The 19,733-nt window shown below is 45.7% G+C and overlaps 1 protein-coding gene across 4 annotated transcripts in view; it reads left to right on the top strand.

The window, feature by feature from the left end:
* Nucleotides 1-19,733, top strand: part of ACACA (acetyl-CoA carboxylase alpha) — a 127,608-nt gene that overhangs the window by 76,343 nt on the left and 31,532 nt on the right. For all 4 annotated transcript variants that reach the window (XM_062012233.1, XM_062012234.1, XM_062012231.1 and 1 more), the window contains 5 exons: nt 3,491-3,760; nt 4,135-4,232; nt 4,827-4,947; nt 5,416-5,526; nt 19,329-19,472. In XM_062012233.1, coding sequence (XP_061868217.1) covers nt 3,491-3,760; nt 4,135-4,232; nt 4,827-4,947; nt 5,416-5,526; nt 19,329-19,472 — 744 coding nt within the window. The remainder of the gene's footprint in view (nt 1-3,490; nt 3,761-4,134; nt 4,233-4,826; nt 4,948-5,415; nt 5,527-19,328; nt 19,473-19,733) is intronic.

Here is a 19,733-nt window from a genome sequence, read left to right as displayed (position 1 = left end):
CTGGCTGCCACTAGCAGTCAATTTGTGACTGCATCAGTGTGTGTATTACCATTCACATCGATAGCGCAATTAATGTTGAAGTCAATTTTGGTGTTAATTTTGGGCCATGATTAGTGTTGACACTGTGTGTCAAACTAATGGCATTTATGAGCCCCATGAAAACGAGCGTTAGTTAATATCGTGGTTTTACTGTCTGTTAATGGTTACATTAAGCCAAAGATCTAGTGGGAGAAGGTGTGTATAAAATTATATATATAAAACTTGGGGCGTAATGTATGTGTGTCATGCAGTTGTGCATTGCTGGTGCTATTCAGGGAGCAAATGACATCTGAGCACTGAATTCTAATCACAGTTTGGAACATCAGAAATAATGATCACTTCTGATCGGAGGTTGTGAATAATTCATCTGCTTTGATTTTCACGTTCTGTCCAGTGATACTTTTCAAACCAAATGTGTTCCTACAGGAGAATAATGGTCCCACTTCTTATGGAAATACTGTAGCACAAATCATTTTGCCAACATAAAAACAGTTAAATAAGACGGTTCCTGCTTTTATTTTTTTCCTCCCTCTCCTCTTGGTTCCTGAGTGTGCTGGGAATAGAGCTGTGGCAGGAGAAGCACTTCCAAACTGCTCCAGCCCTTCAAAAGAGCCTGTTCTGAAGCCACTGCTGCTTTCCATCACCCATTATTGTTCTGGCGGGTGCTCTTAGGTGATTAGCTCAGCTTGTCTAATTAACCTGTGAACTTCTCATTTTTTTGGCATGCTGCCGTTAACTTGGAAATCTCATCTCTTCTTTCTCCTGAAATAGAAAGCTGTCCTCCACTGCTCATAAATTTAAACTGAATCTACATTGTTCTTGGCAAAAGGAAAAATTCACTCCTTGGTTGTGCCCTGTGATTTCTGTTCCTGGATAACTGACATGAAACACTCTGTTGGGGAGGCAAAAAGACACACAAGTCACTGAAGTGGTGCACTTCAGCTTTTCTTAAACTGATGTTAAACAATCTGAGTTTTCTCAATTGGAAATGCTTTTAATTTGCCTGGGTTTTGTATTGTCAAAAAGATACTGAAGGTGAGGAAAACCTCATATGTCTTGATAAGTGAGACAGCCTGTGGGTCCAGTCCTGGATGCCAACTGAGCTTGGCCACTAGTCACTAAGCCCTGGAGCTAGTTCATCTGCCTCCCCTGTGAGCTGAGGGTGTGAGGGTTTTACTTTGGATGTGTAGTGATTATTGTGTAGGTTTCTGGCTGTGTCTTTATGCGTTTCCATCTTGCAGTTTACTGCAGTGACATGTTGTTAGCAAACTCAAAGCCTGAGCATTGCTGCTGTTCCTCGTGTGGCTTGTGTTCTTCTGATGGGGCTGGAAGCTTCCTGGCAGGGTCCTGGCTGATGGGATCAGTGGAGATGTGAGGAAGCAACTGCTTAGGCAAAACCCTATAAATGAGTGTTACTCCTGTGCTATTTTGGAAGGAGTTTACAATGCAAGAGAATATCACCCATCTTTCTGTGGGTTTCTGTCAATAACTAAAGGTGGTTTCTGGGGTGGCAGCAGAAAGATTTGATAAGTGCCCATTTACACGTTACAATTGTGTCAGGAAACAAAAGCCTGTAAAGTACAGTGAAGATCTGAGCTGCAGTGGGTGATGGGGTATGGATGGGCATCCCTAATTTCTTGGAGGCTGATCTTGAAGCCTTTAATTTTGGATTTGACAACCTTTTTAACCTGCGGTTTCTAATTTCAAGCTTGCCCACAGTTGAGAATTACATCAGAGGCACAATATCCAGCTCCTGCCATCTCTTTTCCTGCAACAGTCAAGTCAGAAGGACAAAGCTTCATTTTCTTCTCCCTTTCTCACCTTTGTTCTTTCTTTTGCTGCTCTGAAAGTCCAGCAGTGGTACGGCAGAAGCTCAAGAAATGCCTCTAGCTGGGTAGATTTGTTGGGGATGAATAAGGTTGTTCTTCCAGACTGTGGACTGGTGGTCTGTGAGACTGGTGAACTGTGAGACCCCTACTCTCTTTGCCATGTGTGCCTGACCACCAGCTGCAACCGCTTGTTTTACAGTGTGACAGCTTTTCCCTTTAATTTGGCAGCGATACGGGTATTTTAGCAAAGCATCCCACTGACTTCTAGGGATTGATGCTCCTGTCTTTGACACTGCTGCAGTGTCTTTCTCTTCCAAACACTGCAGTTGAATGCTAAAATGTAACTGTAAATCTGCAAATATTTAGAGGCAAACAAATTAATCCCTTCCAATGTATGGTTCAAAATAGCAGTGGATGAAACTCTGACTGGGGAGAAGGTGAGCTGAAACACCATCACTCTGTTCACTTGCAATCTCAGCTCTCAAAAGGGGAGATGTAAGGGAAGGATCTGCCCATAGCCAGTTGTAATATTTTTGCATTGCTGCCTGCTTTACTTCCAATGACCCTTTGATTAATTCCTCTGCATTTTTGTTTTTATTAATGAGCCTGTTATGGCATATCTTACTGCAGATGCTGATTGGATCTCAACTGTGTATTGTGCCGTTTTGATTTGGATTAAATGGCACATATCTATCTGCCGCTTCTCTTCTCTCTCTCTCCTGCTTTCCTTCATCATGTTCAGATTTCAGAGTCTCCACAATGAGAGTTTCAACCCTCTTGATTGCAGAGGATGTGCAATTGGCTTGAGGAATGTGTACTCAGAGCTTATGATCCTTGGGCAAGCGGAGACTGGGTGATGCATGTAGCTTTCAAGGGATGCTGCTATTTCCATCTGTTAATGGCATTCCAGGATGGCCAAGTCCCCAGTGTGGGGATAGGCAGCAGCTGAGTGATGGGAGATGCAGGGTACAGATGTTGCTGATCTCCATAAGATGGGCCAGAAGAGATCATCTGGTGATTTTAAAAAGAAAAATACGCAGCAAAAAGCATTACTTATCCAGGCAGGTTAGGAAAGAAACTGCTGCAATACTTGGGAAAAGGGAAGAGGCAAAGAAATGAAGAGCAGGAAAAAAATGGAAGTAGTTATGAAATAAGGAGAGTATTAAAATGAGGGCAGGAAGAGAGAGAACCAGGGAGGTTCTGGGGTGATATCTGGGTTGCCTAAACAGATGGTCAGGAGCACCATAGAGCAGCACATCCATCCTCACCCTGTGAGCTCTGGCACACAGAATAACCACAGCACCCTGTGAGAGGGGCATTTGCAGAATGTGTTTTGGACCTGTGACAAATCTCTGAATGAGGAGAGGAAGGGCCTGTATTAGTGTCTTGGGTGGTATAAGAGCAGCAGAGGATGTGCTTCAGTGAGTGTGGAAAGGATCAAGTCCTGCCAGCTGTGCCGTGCACTGGCACAGCATATCAGAGCTGCTCTGATTTATCAGAGTTCCCAAAGAAAGCACACAAAGTACAACACATATAAGGACAGTGGCCCCTGTGTGATTCCCCACTTCCACATCTTGAAGATACACGTGGAGCTTTTGTCACTCTTTGCTCTGTGATTGCAGATTGGGATGGTGGCCTGGAAGATGACTCTGAAGACTCCCGAGTATCCAGAGGGCCGTGACATCATTGTCATTGGCAATGACATCACGTACCGAATAGGCTCTTTTGGGCCTCAAGAGGATGTGCTGTTCCTGAGGGCTTCAGAGCTGGCTCGCACACACGGCATCCCCCGCATCTACGTGGCTGCCAACAGCGGAGCCAGGATTGGTTTGGCTGAGGAGATTCGACACATGTTCCACGTAGCTTGGGAAGACCCAGATGACCCATACAAGGTAAGGAGGAGGCACAGGGATCAGAGGTGAAACTCTGCAACAACTCACAAAATAATCTTATTTTTACACCGCCTCTTTTAATAGAGGTGAGGGGAAATGTTTGCCAGACCATTAGCTCCAAAGTTCTCTTTGGTGTTGGATCCTCCAATACCAAGGCAGCAGGATTGGCATCCAGAATGAGTTAGTTCTAAATGTTGAAAACATTCCTGGCTTTCACTCACCTAAGCTGCAGCTCTGATGTTAAGAGAGGATGTTCTTACTGCTGGCTGGAATTAAGTTCTGCTCCCTTGGAACTTTCTTTTTGGAAAGGGTTATTTGGGATTGGGAAGGGATTCCAGGTGGGAATTAATAGAATGAACTGGTTTTCCTTACAGGGTTACAAATATTTGTACCTGACTCCTCAAGACTATAAGAAAGTCAGTGCCCTGAACTCGGTCCACTGTGAACATGTGGAGGACAATGGAGAATCCAGGTAAGCGCAGACAGGTCAGAATGAAAAGCTTTCTGTTCTTCCTTGGTATACAAGGTGATGTATGTCACATCTTTGTCTCAGCTAGGACATTCTTTAGGATCCAGGTATGTAGGAAGCCATAGCTGTGTGCGATCAGAGCTGGAACAAGAGGGTTCCAAGTTGTCATGATGTGCCGTATTTGAGATAGTCCCATGTTGACTCCTACTGCTTTGGGACCCAAGTCATGACCGAGGGTCCTGCAGTGGTAAACACTGAATGATCAGGATGACAATTCTTGCCCAAAGGCTTGCAGACTACATTTTGTGAATTACTTTTCTGATAGAAAGGATAAGAGAGTTCCTGAGTGAAGGATGTTCCTCACATCTTCTGCATGGGCCTCTTGGCATTTCCTTTTTGCAGTGCTGCTTTGGCTGCTGCTATGTAGGGGTATTGCATGGTGTTCAGCAAGGCCCACATACAGGTCCTGGCTGGGTTTTATGCATGTTACTTTTTGGAGCCTTAATGATATTTAGTCACTTTTCATTTGCTTCTTAGCAAACTGATTCAGCAAATCACTGGACCTTGTGACTCAAAGGCTGTATGTGTCTCCCTCAGGTATAAGATAACAGATATTATCGGAAAGGAAGATGGACTTGGAACAGAGAACCTCAGAGGATCTGGCATGATTGCTGGAGAATCATCTTTAGCCTATGACAGTATTATCACCATCAACTTGGTAATCCCCCACTGCTTTCTATTCTTCCAGCTGTGTTGTCTGTTTCAGCTAAAAATCCTGCAGTGATATCCAGAAGGTACATCTGGGATCAGGCTTCTGGTTGATGTAAATTGTCTCCTGTAGGCTTTGAGCAATGCTCCTGGCACTGGCCCAGGGCTGAGTCCCTTTCAGATGAAATTTAAAACACCTTCAGGAAACAGTCATTTGACTTCATGTTTGCTCAGGCTCTAAGCTACTGCTTCTCTTTTTTTCTGAATAAAGCACACATATGTTCAGATCCTGTGTTGTACACAAACAATAGATTCTGCAGTTTTGCAGTGAGAGCAGATTTGATAGCCTTGTAATACAAACATGCCTAGTTTTATCTAGTTGTTTGAATCGATAGGTTTTGGCTGTGTGGTAAGGCAGAAATCAATGTGATGTCCTTTTTTTTTGTCTTTCTTTTTTCTTTCTTTCTTTTTGTTTAAGGTGACATGTCGGGCAATTGGAATTGGGGCTTACCTTGTTCGGCTGGGTCAGAGGACTATCCAGGTTGAGAACTCTCATATAATCCTTACTGGCTGTGGAGCCCTCAACAAAGTAAGTCTTTGCTTTTCAGTTGTCAGAGTTGTGTGAATTTATTTCTGTGAATTCTGCTGGAGATTCAAGGAGCTGCCACCACTGTACCTGTCACTGCGCTTGCTCCCTTTTGCTTTCCCCCTTCTCAAGTTCCTCCCAGTCAAAGAGGAGAACTGCCACAGGGCAGCAGCTCTGGAACTTTCATGCCCTTGCAGTCTCTCTGTTTTCTTTTCTCCCTGGTCAGAAAGCAGTCTTTTTAGGCACCTGTTTTTCTTGACAAGACCGTTGTATTGACAGACAGAGGCTCTATTCCAGGCATCTGGGTTGGAGATTGGCAGGGGACCTAGGCAGAACTGCATGAACCAGGTGAAGGGGAAAAAGAAGCAGCTTTTAACACAGGTTGTGTGCAGTGACTAAATGACAGAAGTGGAGAAGCCTACTGACTGGGAAGCATCTTCTCCCACCCACTGTGAGCGTGGAAACAGGGTGGTTTCCAGTGTCTGGAAGACCATCTTTGAAAATATGTGGGCCCGAATCACCTTGAACGTGCAGCCATCTCCAGCATTGCATTAATACTGCGGGAGCACTGGAGTGTGTGGGTGGTGATCTTCAAGGGGTCAGACCTGCTGGAAGTCTCAGTTGTGGGGGCAGGGAGTACCTCAGGCTGTAAGAAAACTTACTGCTTTCACTACTAAAGTGGCTCGTTTTCTCCCCCCTCCCCTGCCAGAGGCAGTTTTTCTCCCTTGCTGCCCCGGAGCCTATTAATGTCACAGCCTCCAGCTCCTTGTCTGCAGCAGACACAGCTCACAGGCGACTGGGCTCTTGTCCCTCTCCCTGAGGGCTTTGTTTACGTGGGAGTTGGGCCTGCGCTGGCGCCCGTGGCCCTTCCCCATTGTGCAGCTTTGTTCTGAGGCACTCTCCGGCACCTGGGGTGGCTGTGCTTCATGGCAAGCTGCGTTTCAAGGAGTGCCTGCCTGACAATGGCAGATAAAAGGAAAATAGTCTCTCATTGAATTATTCCCCTGAATAAAGGGGGCTCTGCAGAAAATGAAGCATTGATCCTATCAACTCTAGGATGCAGCACCCTCGGTTAGATCTCTTACACACATCACACACACCTGCATCAATGGAAGCAAAAGAGGTGTTTGAAGATCCGTCCTTTAAAAAGAAATTGAGTCAGTTTAGTGCTTGCTGAAGTGGAGTAAGTTGCCTGGTTCCAGCTGTCATTTGTTGGGGATCGGGGCCCTGCAGAGCTTCCCAGATGGCAGGGCCAGTCTGTTTAGTCGTCTTCTTCTGCTCTCTTCTTTCCAGATTTAACTGCATTCTCTACTGGTGGAGTGAATATTTGGTTTTATAGGACTAGATTAATCTCACTAAATTTTAGGCACTTAAAAATTAAGGATTTACTCTAAATTAAGCACCTGGCATCTGTCAGCAGGCATAAGCAGAAGGAGATACTTTCTGGGGGTGATTTATCCCATGCCAAGGATTTCAGTGGACTGAGTAATCTCATGTCCTGTTCTCTCCCCACTCCTCTGTTGGAAAGGCGTATATTTGTATGTAGTCACTGAACCTCTAAGTGCATAAAGATCAGGAAAAGGAGGAACCTCTTGCATTCTACCCAGCTTTCCCAGTAAGACAGCTAAGCCCAGAGACAACATTAAATTTACCTGTCCTTTAATATTGGGAGCCTGGGAATCCCCACGCAAGCCTGAATGTTATGTGATGTGTCTTGCTAGTTCATACATTCTTCATTTTGCAGTCCCTGCACTTCTAGTCAGAGCTTCTTGGATTCATCCAACTAGCATTGTGTTCCCCTAGAAGTATGTCTGAGGCAGTGAAATGATGTCTAGTGCTAGTGTGAAATGACCATACTCGGTCCAGTAAGGAGGGTGTGAAGGAAATGGTGAATGCTGATGCGTTTGTGTCATCCTGCCCTGGAGGCAGCTCAGACTGAGCTGCTGTCTCCCTCTTCTTACATGTAAACTCTTAAACACTTGTCCCTTGAATTTAGATAGGTAGATGGAATTTTCTATTGGCCAGAAGTCACGTCACCATCATCCAGGGGACAGTGAAGCAAAGTCTTCCCTTGTAGGAATGCAGAGACTGTGTAGGCATGAGACATGGTGTGTTCTTTATATGGAGCAATAAGACTCCAGAAGGGTCTCGTGGTGGAAGTCATCATGGTCTCATAGTTTTGCTCTGTGGGGCAAGTGAACCTTGCTGCTTCTTGTTCCCTGAGAGGAGATGGTGAGAAGAGCCCTGTGCAGCAAAGTCAGTGCTTTGCTTCGTGGGAATTAGAAGGTCAGCCATTCACTGGCAAGGTTTTGAGGAAAGATGGTGACTGAAACAAAAGTGAAGCAATGGAAGCTGCTACATTGCATGGCAGCTGGAACTGAATGTTTTCCAGCACACCTGCATGCAGATATTCCTTTAGCTTTTCCCTGTTAGATGTCAGAGATTTGGGGCTATTTTTGCCAATGCTGACTTTTAAACACCATCTTCTCAGAGGATGCTCTGCAAAGCTTACACAGAGCCTCGTGTCTGCATGCAGGTCTTCTGCAAAATGCCTTCTCTCTGCAGGAAGGGAATGTGCAGTGCAAGAATTGTTTCTGCAGCGATGGAGACAGGCTTTCAGAGAGCAGTGAGGTGTTTTCTGGAAAGTTGTTGGATTTGTTTTCATGTATTTTCCCCCGTGAAATAGTGAATTCTTTTTCATTCACAGGAGAAGCAGAGGGGAGCTGTGTCAAACATCACATGCCAGCAGATCTGATGCTGGTCTTGTTCATTATCATTATGTAAAACCAGCCTGAGGGTTTAGGTGTAGTGGGAAAGGTCCAGCTGCCAAAACCAGACTGTAACCTATAACTTAGATGATGAGCTCAAGGTCAATATCATTTTTAGCTGCAGCTAATGTTTGGTTCTGGAGGTTGGCTAATCACGTGCTGGCTGTTCATTGCATCCGTGTCACTGCTTTGTAAGTAGAGAGGCATATCACTCAGGGACACCTGATATCAGGCAGGTTTAAGGATTCTCTCAGCCCCATTGCCTGTCAGGGGTGACGAGTAACTGCACGAGAGCTGTGCAAGGTTTCCCTCTGCTCCTGATTAAGCTGTCTTTGTTTATAGTCCAGCCCAGACAGGCAAGGGAGAGACCTGGGGAGAAGGTGCGATGCTCTGCAGTGCCTTCGGTGCCTCGCATGTGGGGCACCCGGGGCTGCATTTCATGTCCCCCTTTTGTCTTCACCGTTGCATTTCAGCAGGGGGTGGAGAGGTGGAAATGCCATTTCCTCGCTGTGCCGTGAGCGTGTGTGCGCCTGTGCTGAGCCCGCTGACCCCCCTGCAAATTGAAATAATGATAATGCGCGTCTCCTGACTGCATCAAAGTATCAGCACATCAAAAGCCAGGAGGCATGAAATGCAAATGATAAAGTGAAAGCAGATGGATTGTGCATGATCGCCTGATGCCCAATGAATTTTAAAAGATGCTGGTTCACATGGGGAGAGGGGCTGAAATAAACACGTTATCCCTGCAATTTTTTTTTTGTTCTTGCTGCTCACTCCTGACAATATTTTTTCACACTTCAGTGAGCAGCCACTCCATCTCTCTCTCTCCCTCCCTCTCTCTCTCTCCCTCTCTCTCTCTTTGCTGTCTACCTCACACACGTCTCGGGTCATGTCGCCGCAGCTCCGGTGGAAATAATAAGATATAAACCACGAGGTTGTTATTTGCATAGAAATAGCATGGAGCCCCAGGCAGCATGGGAGAAGGACACAGAGATCATTTGTCTAAAATTTTAATGAAAACTTTTGCTGAGGCAGAGATTTTCATATATATATTTTTTTTTACTTTCCCTGCCTCCCTCTTTTTCCACCCCCACAAATTCCTCCACCTCCTTCAGCTCCCGTTCCTCGTCACCAGCTAAACCCACGGCGCCGTTCCCTCTGAGGCGGGTGACGTGCTGCTGCCGTGTACTAACAGGTTAATTTCCATTGGGTTTCTTTATCATAGAAGACTAAGGAGCCCAGAACTCTCACTTTATACATTGCTTATGCAATTCAAGCTACCAGGACTATGTTTCGTTTCAGTCCTCACAAGGATGTTCCCAAGTCTGTCGCTGACCTGTTTTTAATTAGTTTGCTCCTCCTCGTCTTTCGTGTTTAAAAGAAATCCTGTCTTGAAGACTGTTTTGTTAATACAAATCTTCTCCACAGATACATGTTCTAGGCATTTTCTGAGGGAAGCCAGGCTTACTTCTTCAGGAACTGCTTTGACACACATCAGTTTGTTATAAAGACACAACCTGGTATCTCAAACAAAGAGTTCATTTTCTGAGCGATGGTGAAGAATCATCCCAAACACTGCACTTCACAATAGGACAGCTACAGTGGTTGTCACTTCTGGAAGTGAAGGGAAGAATCTAACCAACAGATTGTTCTGTTTCCTCTCTCTCCTGTTTAGCTTTATTTCCCCCTAGACTCTCCAGGCTTGGCCTGAATGATGCATCAGACCCTCAACCTGCCCTCTGTTGTGCTCATCCCTGGGCCTCATAGCACCATGCTGTTGGCCTGCTTTGTCACAAACATCCAGGTCTGTCAAGAAGGAGCTTGACAAATACCAGCTGCCAGGAGTGTGTGTCTGTATAAGGAAAAAGGTGATGAAGAGTCAGAAACCACTAAAATATGAAATGTTCAAAACCAGAACTCTGAGCTTCATTTCCCAGCCTGCAGCCAACTGCCTGCCTGGCTGTGGTCTGATGTTTTTGGTCAGAATGGGTATAATGGCAGTTGCCTATTGACAAGTACCTTGAAACCAGAGTTTGTTTGTATTTGCAGTGTGTTTTGAGCTCATCAGATGGAACGTGGTGGTCCATTGGCAGGGTAGGGAGCGTCATCCTTGAGAGTTCTTTCTGTGGAAGTTTTGCCTTCAAAAGGAACTCATTTTCAACACTGTGTCTGCTGGTATAACCCATTCTAGACCTGAAGGAGCTCAAGAACCAGTTCACCAGATGAGCAACACACTGTTTCTGGTACTGTGAGCTGGGGATTTTTAGTTTGGGAAAACATTTCTGAAGAGCTTTATAGAGGGGTGTTTGTGAGAGAAACTGACTAGTGGAAACTTGATGGCTTGTTAATGCAGTATGTAAATGTCTAAAGAACTTGTAAGCCCAGTAGCAGCAATCACCCAAGGACCTTTCCTGAGTACACCTTTGGTTAGTGCAGATGCTGGAGTCGTTGACACGAGAGGTGCCGTGTCAGTCGTGTTCTGTGGATGAGTCCCTGAGGACTTGTTGATACAACAGACTGTAATTGCTGCAAGGATCGTTTTGGCAATCTGCATTTAAAACCTTTGTAGTAGGCTGGTAGAGAATAGCCTTGTGTTTTAAATTCAGCCCTGAAGTGTACTGACTGTCGAAGTGAGAACTGAGGTCAGCGTGGCTGCTTTTGAGGAGGTTCCTGGTTTCTTCTGTGTGCATCTGGGGTGCAGTTGCAGCTGAACTGTGGGAGTGTGTGCAGAGGAGCAGTGTGTGTGAGCCAGCTGGAAATGGTGCTTATCCCTGGCTATAAGTTGCTCAGTGGGGCAAGTTTATTTTGGGGCGCTTCAGCCAACGTGACTCACTGGTGTTGATTGCTCTTCATTCGGTCTCTGTGCTGAGGCAGCTGGCACTGACCTGATGTTTACAGGTTGAGGTTGAGGGAAGCTGCAGAAACTGGGTGCCCTGGGACTCAAATAACAGGGTGAGACAAGAGGTCAGGACTTGGGAGGAAGAGGCAGAGCTGCTCAGGGGTGCTGTGCCTGTGGAGACTGCTGGGTCGGATCTGAGGCTCACTGGAAGAGCTCTGGTGTAAGGAATGGGAAGCTTTCTAAGTCTGTCAGTCTGTCTTGTGTGAGTGATCAGTCTTCAGTATCACAAGCAGTAATATTTACCCTTCAATTTCACAATCTGGAAAAGTAAATAGAAGCCTTGTGAGATTGATGCCATTTAGGGGCTTTGCTGTAAAATACAGAATGTGGAAAGCTCTTTTTTTTGAGATTCAAGGCAGGGATAGCTCAGTATCTGCTCAAGATGACTCCAGTCTTGGGATTAGATCAAAGCAATCATGTGAGAGCAATCATGTGAGTTAGAACAGCAAGTGCCAGCCCTGTCATTCAAAGAAGCATTATAATTATTAATGCATGATATGAATCTTTCTGTAGTGGCACAGCAAGACTATTAGGAAGATACGTATGGGTGCGGGGTGCTGGAGAATGCTAATCAAAGAGGGTCTAGGAAATGTCAAACAGAAATTGACACTTCAACAGCATTAACTGGCAGTTGGTTCCTCTCGTGGATCTGCTCAAGGTTACCCTGCTCTTGGCTCTGGTGCTGAGGGAAACAGGAAGGGCTCTGCTGTGCCATTGGTGCTTATGGCAAATGATGTAGTGAGACCAAGATGGGTTTTGTCAGTGGAAGCTGAGTTCTTCACCTCTCTTAAAACTCTTGCAGGACCTCAGTGCTGTTGGAGGTCTCCCTGGCCTAGGTCACCATGGCTCACACGCCAACAAAGCCAGTCAGGATTGAGAACCAAGGTTAGAATATAGCTCTTGTAAGAGTTAGTCTCTGTTTATCAATATCTGGCAGTAGGAAGAGAGCAGAATTACTTGCATTGGGTGCTGGGAGTGACTGGTTGGTGGCAGCCCTGGTAACACAAAGGTTTTTGCTCTGTGTATAGAAATTAATGTAAGCAGAATGGATGCCTGGACTTCAGATGAGTGCAAATAAACAAACAGCACCCTCCATTTCTACATTTTATTTTTAATTGCCTTTCTTTAAGTGGTGATATTTGTGTATTGTTCCCATTAGAGACAATTTACGTTCCAGGCATCGCATTATCGGTCCCTTTATGTTTGCTTAGGGAAGAAAGTCTAATAGATTTCTGTTGACTTTTTTTTCCTCCCTCCTTCCATCATTTTTAATATGGCTCTTGATCAGTTTATCTGTGTGGATGATGCCTGTGTTGTGGGGGCTGTTTGTGTGTGTATTTATTCCTGCTAAAGAGGAGTTTAGCATAGTGGCCTGTATTCTGCCTACCTCAATCTCTTCCTATACCTTCCAGGGAATCTCCTGTGTATTCTGAACCCTATACATGATTGATGTAACAGGACTGTATCCCAGTTCCTGGTGATGTTGCTGGGTGTGTTATTACTGAAGTGTTAACTCTGGTACCTGGTGTTGCACTGGCACTGAATGTAAGAAGAAACTTTTCAAACATGTCCTAGAATAACTGGTCCTGACCACCCCTCTCTTGAAGTGTCACTAGGAGGATATCAAGGTGACCTGCCTGTGGGTCTTTTCTGCCTAATTATCTACTATTCTGAATACTTTGAGTGGGAGCTGTAGGAATGGCATTGGAGACCAATACATAAAGATTGGATGTCAGGAGGATGGAGCCAGACTGTGCTCAGTGATGGCCAATGACAGGACAAGGGGCAACGGGTACAAACTGGAACAGAAGAGGTTCCAAAGATACACAAGGAAAAACTTCTTCCCTGTTGAGGTGAGGGAGCACTGGCACAGGCTGCCCAGATGGGCTGTGGAGTCTCCTTCGCTGGGGACATTCCAGACCCCCCTGGATGAGATTCTGTGTGACCTACTGTATGTGATCCTGCTCAGGCAGGGGGATTGGACTGGATGAGCTTTTGAGGTCCCTTCCAGCCCTTGAGATTCTGTGATTCTGTGATGTGTCACATATAATTAAGTCTAAACCCACGCTACAAAGTGAACCGAGGTCCACTGTCGTGGTGAAAGAGGTACCTGCACTGCAACCTGTCCCCTTGGACGGCCTCTGAGCAAGAGGGTTCTGTTGGGGTCCAGAAGGTGCCCAGGGAAATGACCAAAACAAGATCTTATGTATCATGGAGACAATCATTAATATTGTTCATAGGACCAGTGTCTAGATTAGGGAACCCCTAACTGAGACAGATGGGATTTATGAGTGTTTGCACCATGTAGAGTAGGGGGCTGTAATTCTACTTTGCAAAGTATATTGAGCCCTTTTGATTTACTACTGACTGGTGGAGTGACCTTGAGCAAAACATGCAGTCTCCCTACACTGTGAAAGGAGAGCTAGGCAGGAATTTTTTGACAAGACATTTTTCATTTGAAAATGCCAGTTTGCTGAAACTGGAACTCTTCAGGAAAATCGTCTCAGTTTGGATGAATTCCTCACTTGGATTGGGTTTTGGTCAAGTTAAAAGTTTGTAATTTGGGTTTCCCCCCCCCAGCATTTCTTTCCAGATCAATTTTTGTTTCCAATACCTACAACAATTATTTCAAAAGTCAAAAGCAAACATCTTGACCCTGTCTGACATTTGTTCAGGTCTCAAGGTTGCACCCCAGAAATTTCAAAACTCATTGTCATTTATTGCAAGCTGAAAAAACTCTCTCTTCCAGTAATGTTTCATGTTGCAAACAGAGAGAACGCTGCTCCTGTATCTGATCAGGTGCAGAACCCTGCTCCCTTTGTGTTGGTAAGGTGCTTTGGGATCTTCAGGCAGAAGGTGGTGTAGAATAGGCCAGCTGCAGCTGCAGTGTCCATTTGGGTGCAATTGCTTTTCCCCCTTTCCCCTCTGATCTCACCAAATTAAAGCAAGAAAAAGATCTCCACCAGCAAGACCTGCTTCTGGATTTGCAGTCAGTAGCCATCTCCAATAACCATCAGGCTGTCAGCTTCCCCCCCACCTCCCCCTACCTCCCACCTCCCCCATCACTCACCAAAGGAAAAAAAGAGCTCGAGCCACAGCTTGAAATATATCATGCAATAGTGTATCATGAATTTCTTGTGAATCACATTGGTGAAGCAGGTTTATTTATTTCTGAGACTTTAAATCAATACAAAGTAGGTCTCTTAGTTCTGAAGCTGGGATGGAGTGTGAAAAAATGAGCCTATTGTACTCTTAAAACTTTGGGGAAAGGAGATGACAGCTATATAATTCCATTTACCAGGCACTAGGGGCTTTAATGTGAAGGTGACAGGGAGCTCTTTGTGCATTTAGAGCACCATATCTTCTAAATAAAAGATCTGTAGACTTGATAGTGGAGTATAGCTCTGACTTTAATAATCTCCAAGCATTAGACTGAGCCAATATGTTCCCAAGTCAGAAGGGTCCCCCACCGAACGCTCGTAAATTAGAAGTGCAGGAACTGCACACGTTCCTGGATTAGAAATGCACGAAGTGCAGCCCATCTGCAGGCACAGAGGAGAGGTGTCTGTGCTGGTGTGAGGCTGAAGGCTCAGGAACAGGGCTGCTGAGGAGCAGGGCCCCTGGCTGGCATCCTGCCTCAGCTTAGGCCTCCTCTTCTACCCTCTAATGACATGATACGTGTGGGGGAAGAGCTGAGTGATCGAAATGAGCACCGTCGAGATCTGTTGAGGCTTGACTGCACATAATGGCAGTCAGGTTTTAAGTTCCTACATTGTGTTTTCTGATGAGACATTCGTTCTGATCATTTCTGCCTGTTTATGAAAAATAGGCTATTTATAGTACGTGCCTGTGCCTTTTCTGCTTCGGGTCTCTGGCAGATAATAGAAATGGTGGGATGGGAATTGCAATTATTGAAATTATTCGGATAAAAATCTGGCACTTATATTTGATATAAACACATGATATGCTCTGAATAATAACAGCACTTATGTTACATAATGATTCCCATTCAAGCCTTCTGCTGTCATTTTTTCAGATCTTTCATCTTTGATGAAACATATGAGCCAATCCAGTTTGCAGCCAAGCCAGCTTTGCAGTGAATGTCTCAACTACCTAGTGGCTCAGATTCTGAAAGGGAGCACAGGGAAAGCAGCTGGTCATCATGGGTTTGAGTGCTAGAAAATGATTAATATGCATATGATGTGCCTCTAAACCTGTTGAGGACAGCCTTTCAAAGGCTGCTAGAGTCCTGGCTCTCCTTTGTACTTTCCAAAAGATCCTCTGCAATAAAAAGAAATTTCCCATCACAGCCAGGAGAGTGGCTTTTGGAGGAGCAAATGAAATAAGTGTTGACAGTTCTGCCTGTGTATTTTCGAAGCATGTGATATCAAAGGTTGCATTATCTGCTCTTGCAGTCAGGGGCTGAGCTTTAACATGGGCAGTTCCACAACTAGCACTGCCTTCTGACCACTTCACTAATGTCCTCATCCTTTTGTTGAGATGGGGGCACAGAGGAAGAGTTTTGTCCTCTGTTCCCTGTGAAATGCAGCAGTTTCTGCACATCTGAAAGGTTTGGCTTCAGGAGCAAAGGAAGGGGATTCAGCTCATCTGAATCCAACCTGGGAGTCTGACTGGCATTGGGCACAGGAGGAGGAGGTGGTGGCAGTCTTGCTCTGTTGCTTATGGGGAGTGGTAGTGCTGGGGGTGGCAAAGGAAGGATGGCAGGTGGAGAGGAAAGCAGAGAGCGGCAGCAAGAAACCTCAGACTAGCTGCTGCTGGACTGGAAGCAGAAAATGATCTCCCAGCACAAAAGGCACTGGAGTAAGAGACTCCAGGAAAGCAGTGGTAAGGAGAGGGTTTTTGCTAGAGACCTCAGAGAGGGCAAAGTTAGGGCGTGTGTGTGGGGCCTGTCACCTGCAGCAGCTTCCTTTGCCTGGTGGTGTGTCAAACTCCAGGTGGACAGAAACATGGTTTCTGAGCTTTCATGGAGTGGAGAGAATTTTAATGTAAAGCAAATTTTCCTGTTACCAGAAGCATACTCTCTGGTGCTTTGCTGTTGGTGGCTGCCCTTTTATTTTTTGTCTGTTTTGCCATCAGATTAAGCACAAGACCAGAGGTCAAATATTGCCAATATTCAGGTGTATGTGTATTGTGTATCTCAGCTTTAAAATCCTGGAGCCTGTTCTTTCCCATCCCTCTTGCTGGACCTTTCTTGATCTCTGCTCTACTGCAGCTGACTCTGGTAGCTGCATCTTTGACTGTTCCCTGGAGTGCTAGTAACCTTTCTGCTAGGGAGGGCTTGCTTTGCAAACTTAACCCTTCCATGCACGTGTTTGGTGGTTAAACAAGATGCCTTGTAGAAGCCTTGGGCTAATGCTGCCTTCACCTCTTAACCCCCTGCTCTGTGGCACTTGTGTACTTTGTGGATGGACCCAAACTGCTTGGGTTTGACATTTACTGTTTTGTCAGATCCTGGTTGTATCACACATAGAGTTTAATCCTGTGCAGTTGTTTCTCCCACAAGTTTGTTTCTAGCATTCCTTGTCTAACTGATTTGTCAATGTTTTAAAATCCACTCGTGTCTTCTTGAACATCTGAATCCTTTAATTGCAGCAGTATCAGTTTTGGACTTCTCCAGCAGATGCATTCTCTTTTGCCCTTGGATATTTTCTTGCAGAAACATTTATACAGCAATATGCATTGCACCATTTAAGATTGTTAATTGGAGATTGAATTACTTGTCAGCCTTTAAAAATGCAGTCCTCTGAGGTCAGAGATGAGGTGGTTAGCAGAGCTGAATGGATGAGCCATTGCATTCATTTTTTTCTCAAGCCCAGTGATCATTGTCTATAAGCTGGCTAGCCCTTCAGTGCCTTTTAACCTCTGGCACCCAATTCAGCCTGGAGCTGTGTGTGTGAAACAAGTTGGCAGGATCTCTGATCGCTCCTGAGAAGACAGAAGGGCACATGTGCAGAAGCAGCTTAGGAGACCAGCACCTAGCCCAGCAGTATCCCTGGAAAACAGCCTCTTTAACTCCTTGGCTGCAGAGGGAGAGGAGTAGTTTGCTTTGTATTTGGACTGTGCTGAAGTCAAGGTGTGGTTTAGAGAGTGCCCATTTCCACATCCCTCCTGCTGCCCTCGGCACAGGTGCCAGTGCACACATGTGGCCGTACATGTCAGACAAAGGAAGGCAGCCAGTGCTCTGTAAACTTGTAAATGCAGCTTGGGTACAACTTGTAAATGCAGCTTGGGACTGCCTTGCCTCTGCTGACAGACACTGACAAGTAAATACTGCGCTGGCTCAGTGTTACAGAGGGATTTCATGTGCACAGCCCCTCACAATGCTCAGCCACTTCACTGAAATGGCTGGAGCACTCGGGAAAAGGAACTGCATATTTATCTTGATCTCCAAAAAGGGATTTAAGGGCGAGAGCAGGCGGTATATTAGACTGTTTTCATTGCCTGTCAGCAGTGGTAAACCTGAGCTGTCTACAGTGTCTCTAGATAAGCAGCAGCAGAGGCCCATTTTGCATGTACATACGTTTGCATTAGTTCATAGATGGGGAGTTTAAATCCTCTTTATTTTTATTTTCCTCTGTGGAAAGCATTTAGCTAGGCTTGTGCCTGGCATCTGGAGGCCTGTGCTTTGCTTTTCCTTGAACCTAAATCTGTGCTGCTGTCTTTTCTACCTTGCCTTTTCATGGCACTGTCTTTGCTAGAGGAAGATGAAGGTGTTTGAGCTCAGAAGAGAGACCCAGGAATGTCTCTGTGCAAAAGCACAACGCTTATGTTGACTTTGAAATTTTTGGGCTAGTTGTGTCACTTCTGCCTCAGTTTCTTCTGTATGTCAACCTCGACTGACATCTGTCTCACATCTGGGGAGTTTTGAGAGGGTCATCTAGTGCTTGTAAAATGTTGAGTTTTGTGAAATGCTACACCACAAGCCCTTTTCTTCTCCATTTAGAGTCAGCAAATGTTAGCATTGTGCCTTCCCAGTTAGGCAGTGCTTCAGGTGGGCACAGTGGCTCCCTGTGATTAACGGTTGTTGTGCAGGAAGAAAGCTCATTGGCCCAGTGTAGTTTAACAACTAGATCAAACCCATTTCTATTTTCATATGCCTTTACCATTGTACTTTCATCCCAAAAGGTCAAAATCTGAGAAATGCAGAGTTCCCCTCTGCTCTGGGTGAGATGAGTTACATCCCAAGCTCTCACTGCAGGACGTTGGGACTGGGATGAAGTCAGACCTGAGCATCCCTTGCCTAAGGGCTGGCTTTGCCTTGGGCTGCTCCTCTCTTGGGGTAACCCTTCTTCTTCAAATGAGCTGTGCTGGTTGTTTAGTGGGGGAGGGCAGGTTGTTTGTGTGTGTTTGAGGGAGGGTTTTAAGATCTAAATGAAGCAGGTATGTAATGCCCTCTGTCTGTTAGAAAGACTCAACCCATAAAAATAACAAACGGCATGTATTTGCTGGAATGTCAAAGTTATGAGTTTATTTTGTAATGATGTGCTCCTGCCTTCATGAGGTAAACTGGCCGTGGCAGAGGTGTTATTAGTAATATGGACTCAGTGGAGCAGAAAGCCGAGTGACCGAGAGATCAGTGTATCAGTCAGCGAGAGGGCAAATGGAAAGAGACAGCAGGAGAATGAGAAAAGAGCTGCGGTGCCCGGGCTGAGATTAGAGATGGAGCTGTGCAAGAGAATTAGAAGACCAGCAGTCAGAGTTTTATTCTTTCCCGTCTCTCTAAGGAGCTGGTGGGACTTTGTCTTTGCTACACTCGTCTTTCTACAGGGTGATGGTTTTTTCTGTGGTTAAAGGTTTAAATGGGTCCACAATGGGTTCACCCTACCATTTTGAATTAGTGAGTTGAGCTCGGGGCAGCACCAGGACACTTGGTTGTGTATCAGATCCATTGCTGCTTGGGGAAGGGCAAGTTGTGTAACTCCCCCCTGCCTCAGTTTCCTCACGTGCCTCGTTCCCCTTGAGGATCACTGTTCTTACCTGTCTATTGTGAGCAGTTTGCTCCATCCCGTGGTGTTGAAGTGGCTGTGACTTTCTGCAGGGATGAGCTTCTCTGCTTAGCCAACACAATCCTTGTCACCTCTCCATCCACTGAGGCTGTTGCTGTGTTCTTTGCCAAGGTGCTTGGACGGGAGGTGTACACCTCCAACAACCAGCTGGGTGGCATCCAGATCATGCACAACAACGGCGTCACGCACGGCACTGTCTGCGATGATTTTGAAGGAGTCTACACTATCCTGCAGTGGCTTTCCTACATGCCAAAGGTAACTCCTGGCCCTGCAAGAATTTACAGGGCTTTGGGGGAGCTCTCTGGATCTGTTGGGGGGTGGTTTCTGGGTTTGTATGTTTTCTGTTTGCCTGGCAAAATGGTTCAGGCTCCTGACCAAGGCTGTTAAGCACTGTAGTGTTGGAGGTAAACAAAGTCATTTTGGTCTTGAAATGCTGCAGGAGCTGGGATGTGAGGCAACCTGACACTGCCTCAGCTGCTTTCACACCACTTGCTTGGCTTGCTACCCTCAGTAGTT

This window comes from Colius striatus, chromosome 20, assembly GCF_028858725.1.
Source record: "Colius striatus isolate bColStr4 chromosome 20, bColStr4.1.hap1, whole genome shotgun sequence".
Taxonomy (NCBI): Eukaryota; Metazoa; Chordata; class Aves; order Coliiformes; family Coliidae; genus Colius; species Colius striatus.
The sequence above is the reverse complement of the archived record's forward strand: the minus strand, read 5'-3'. Positions and strand labels throughout refer to the sequence as shown.